A 3,940-nucleotide genomic window follows, 5' to 3' on the forward strand; every position below is an offset into this window, starting at 1 on the left:
GGGACAGTACCCACACCCTTAGTGGTGGGGTTGGGGGCTGCGTGTGAGGTGGCACAGCAAGAGATGGAGGTATGGGAATAGCAGTTCCCTTCTATAACTTCTCCTTTGTGGGTCTCCTATTTAGAAACTTCTCAGCATAACTGAGGCAGATCACTGCTAGAAGAGGAGGTTTAAGAAAACCTTTCCAGCCAGACGTGGTGGCTCAAGCCTATAATCCTAGCACTTTGGGAGGCTGAGGTGAAAGGGTTGCCTGAGCCCACGGGTTTGAGACCAGCCTGGGCAACTTGGTGAGACCCCATCTCTACAATAAAATTTTAAAAATTAGCCACTCCTGGTGGTATGTGCCTATACTTCTAGCTACTTGGAAGGTTGAGGTAGAATGATCACTTGAACCCAGCAGGTCAAGGCTGTGGTACTCCAGCCTGGGTGACAGTGTGAGACTCTGACTCAAAAAAAAGAAAGAAAGAAAACTTTTCCTTGCCCTTGTACTGCTAGTACCTCGTTCTGGGGAAAGCATTATGGGCTTCATAGCCCATGCCCTTTTAGTAGTTATAAGCTCACTTATTTCTGGGTTGTTGAAACTCTGTGGCCAATTATTACGTACCTTCTGTCTAGAAGGTACAGTGGTATCCATGGGTAACATGGGATGATAGGTGGGTTTCATGTATGTTCACTCTTGGTATAGGAGAAGGGCTCCTTAAAATATATGTTTCAGCCGGGCTCGGTGGCCCAGCCTGTAATCCCGCGCCTTTGGGAGGCTGACATGAGTGGATTGCCAGAGCCCGCGGGTTCGAGACCTGCCTGGGCAGCGAGACGTCATCTCTACAATAAATCAAAAAATTAGCCGGGCGTGGTAGCACACGCCTGCATTTCCAGCTACTCGGAAGGCGGAGGCGGAAGAATTGCTGGAGCCCAGCAGCTCGAGGCTGTGGTGGCCGGAAGCGGCCACTGCACTCCAGTCTGGGCGATAGAGTGAAACTCCAACTCAAAAAAAAAAAAAAATATGTGTTTCTGCCGGGCTTGGTGGCTCAGCCTGTAATCCTGTGCCTTGGGAGCCTGAGGTGAGTGGATTGCCTGAGCCCACGGGTTTGAGACCCTCCTGGGCAACTTGGTGAGACCTCATCTCTACAATAAATAAAAAATCAGCCGGGCATGGTAGCGTGCGCCTGTAGTTCCAGCTACTTGGAAGGCTGAGTTGGAAGGATCGCTGGAGGCCCAGCAGGTCGAGGCTGCCGTGGCCAGAAGCGGCCACTGCACTCCAGTCTGGGCGACAGAGTGAGACTCCAACACACACACACACACACACACACACACAAATATGTGTTTCTGAGCTGTTTAAGGGTCACTATACTTAATTTTCCCTTGCCTGCTCCTTAGTATGACCATAAGCGGATCTCAAAGTTAGCAGAGCGGCTGATACAGAAAATAATGAAGAGCCTTCCAGATGTGGTGATGAATGGGGACCCTAAGCACCACTACCCTGGTATGGAACTTGCCCTGTCTATCGCCATTCTAGAAGAGGCTGACACTCTGAGACCTCTCTCATAGTGTTTCTTTCCCTCAGGCTGTATCAATCTCTCATTTGCCTATGTGGAAGGAGAAAGTCTGCTGATGGCACTGAAGGATGTCGCCTTATCCTCGGGGAGGTAAGTTGTACAAGATGGACAGAGACTGTGGCAGGGCTCATAAACTTGCATTCTAAGTGCTGCACAGGTTATAAAGCTTCTCAGTGTGGACGTGGCAGGCACAAGAGCTCTTGATTAAGGGCAAAGGTCATTTTGTACGTTCCTATATTTTGGCTGGCTGGGCATTGGCTGAAGTTTATCACCCTGGGAGGACTTCCTGGGGTAAGATTATGTGTCTTTTGTGGTGCCCAGGGGATGTATGCATCTTTTCTGGAGTTACCAGAAGTTCTGTTGCAGGCCTGCAGGATTGCAGATGCTCCAAAGGCTGCCAAAGGTTTAACTGCCCTGGCTGGTACAGATGGTATATTTTGTCCTGGGGATGCGAGCACATGGTTCTCTGCTGCCTCTTTTTGTCAAGTCCAGCTTAGGTGGTATCATTCTCTGTCACACTTTGGCACTTTGACTGAGGAGGCCACCTGCCTAAGGAGGCCACCTGCCGTAGGGGACACAGGAGCTAGGTTCACATCCAGGATACGCAGAGCAGCATTAGGCCATTTATCTCACCAAATTAGAAAACCCCCTTTGTCTCTATGTTATGACTCCAGGGCCCTGGGGCATGGAAACAAGACTGACAGTTTGTGGTTAAAAGCAGCCATTGATGCCGGGTGTGGCAGCTGATGCCTGTAATCCCAGCACTTTGGGAAGCAGAGGTGAGGGTATTGTCTGAGCCCAAGGGTTCAAGACCAGCTTGGGCAACTTAGTGAGACTTCATCTCTACAATAAATAAAAAAATTAGCCAGGAGTGGTGGTACATGCCTGTAGTTCCTGCTGCTTGGAAGATTTAGGTGGAAGGATTGCCTGAACCCAGCAGGTCAAGGCTGCGGTGGCTGTGAGCATGCCACTGCACTCCATCCTGGGCAACAGAATAAGACCCTGACTCAAAACAACAACAACAAAAAGTAGACATTGATGAACTGAGCAAGGCTGTGTCTCTCTCCTCAGTGCCTGCACCTCTGCGTCCTTGGAGCCCTCTTATGTCCTTAGAGCAATTGGCACTGATGAGGATTTAGCACATTCTTCCATCAGGTCAGTGAGCTGAGCTGCAATCTTTATGAAATGAATTCTCTTACATGTTTCATTTCCTATTAAAGTCTTTCTCAGCCAGGTTTGGTGACTCAACCTGTAATCCTGCTTTGGGAAGCTGAGGTGAATGGATTGCCTGAGCCCGCGGGTTTGAGACCCACCTGGGCAACTTGGCAAGACCTCATCTCTACAATAAATAAAAAATTAGCCGGGCGTGGTAGCACAGGCCTGTAGTTACAGCTACTTGGTAAGGCTGAGGCAGAAGGATCGCCGGAGCCCAGCAGGTCGAGGCTGCGGTGGCAGGGAGTGTGCCACTGCACTCCAGTCTGGGTGACAGAGTGAGACTCCACAAAAAAAAAAAAAAAAAAAAAGTCTTTCTCAATCTAGTTTACCTCATCCCTTCTTGAATCTGTGTGAAATCTTCAAGAGCAGTGGTTCTATGACTTCATTGAGTATCACCTGAGAATTGTGACATATGATGATTTTTGAGTACCACACTCAGATATTCTGATTCATTAGGTCTGGAGGAGGAGTAGAAAATTAATCAGGTGTTTCTAATGTGGGTGGTTCACAGACCATGTTTTGAAAACTGCCTTGGAAGGGAAAGACTGTATTTTTTTCTCCATATCTTTGGTGTGGTGGATCCTCAGTGAGTGTTAAATGAGTATGCTCCGTAGCTCTGATGCAGAACTCTTCTGTACCTCACTCAGGTTTGGCGTCGGCCGCTTCACTACAGAGGAGGAAGTGGACTATACAGTGGAGAAATGCATTCAGCATGTGAAGCGTCTCCGAGAAATGAGGTATGCACTATTGTATCAGAGACCCTTTGGAAGAAACTGTAGTGCTGTCTCCTCTCTTGACCTTAGGCTGAGGCGGGGATTGCCTGAGCCCAGCAGGTCAAAGCTATGGTGGCTGTGAGTGTGCCACTGCACTCCAGCCTGGGAAACAGAGGAGACCCTGACTTAAAAAAACCAAAAACCAAAAAACAGACACTGAAGATGAACTGAGCAAGACAATGTCTCTCTCCTCAGTGCCTGTTCCCTCTTATGTCCTTAATGTATTCACATTGCCAAAATCTAAAGTATGAAAGTACTTGCATTTTATGATTTAGAGATTCCACAAAGCAAGAAAGTGAGTCTCCTCGGCTACTTATTTTCAGAATATGAGAAAGTGTTTTTATTTTTATTTTTATTTTTATTTTTGAGTTGGAGTCTCACTCTGTCGCCCAGACT

General features: G+C 48.0%; 1 protein-coding gene across 1 annotated transcript in view; it reads left to right on the forward strand.

Annotated features, from left to right (window-relative positions):
• The window catches only part of NFS1 (NFS1, cysteine desulfurase), a 25,484-nt gene that overhangs the window by 17,714 nt on the left and 3,830 nt on the right, over positions 1-3,940 (forward strand). The window contains 5 exon segments of the mRNA XM_008074345.2: positions 8-69; positions 1,378-1,483; positions 1,565-1,646; positions 2,628-2,711; positions 3,419-3,508. Of these exon segments, the coding sequence (XP_008072536.2) occupies positions 8-69; positions 1,378-1,483; positions 1,565-1,646; positions 2,628-2,711; positions 3,419-3,508 (424 nt within the window).

Source organism: Carlito syrichta, unplaced genomic scaffold, assembly GCF_000164805.1.
Source record: "Carlito syrichta isolate Samal-C Ts95f unplaced genomic scaffold, Tarsius_syrichta-2.0.1 Scaffold316401, whole genome shotgun sequence".
In the NCBI taxonomy this organism is placed as follows: Eukaryota; Metazoa; Chordata; class Mammalia; order Primates; family Tarsiidae; genus Carlito; species Carlito syrichta.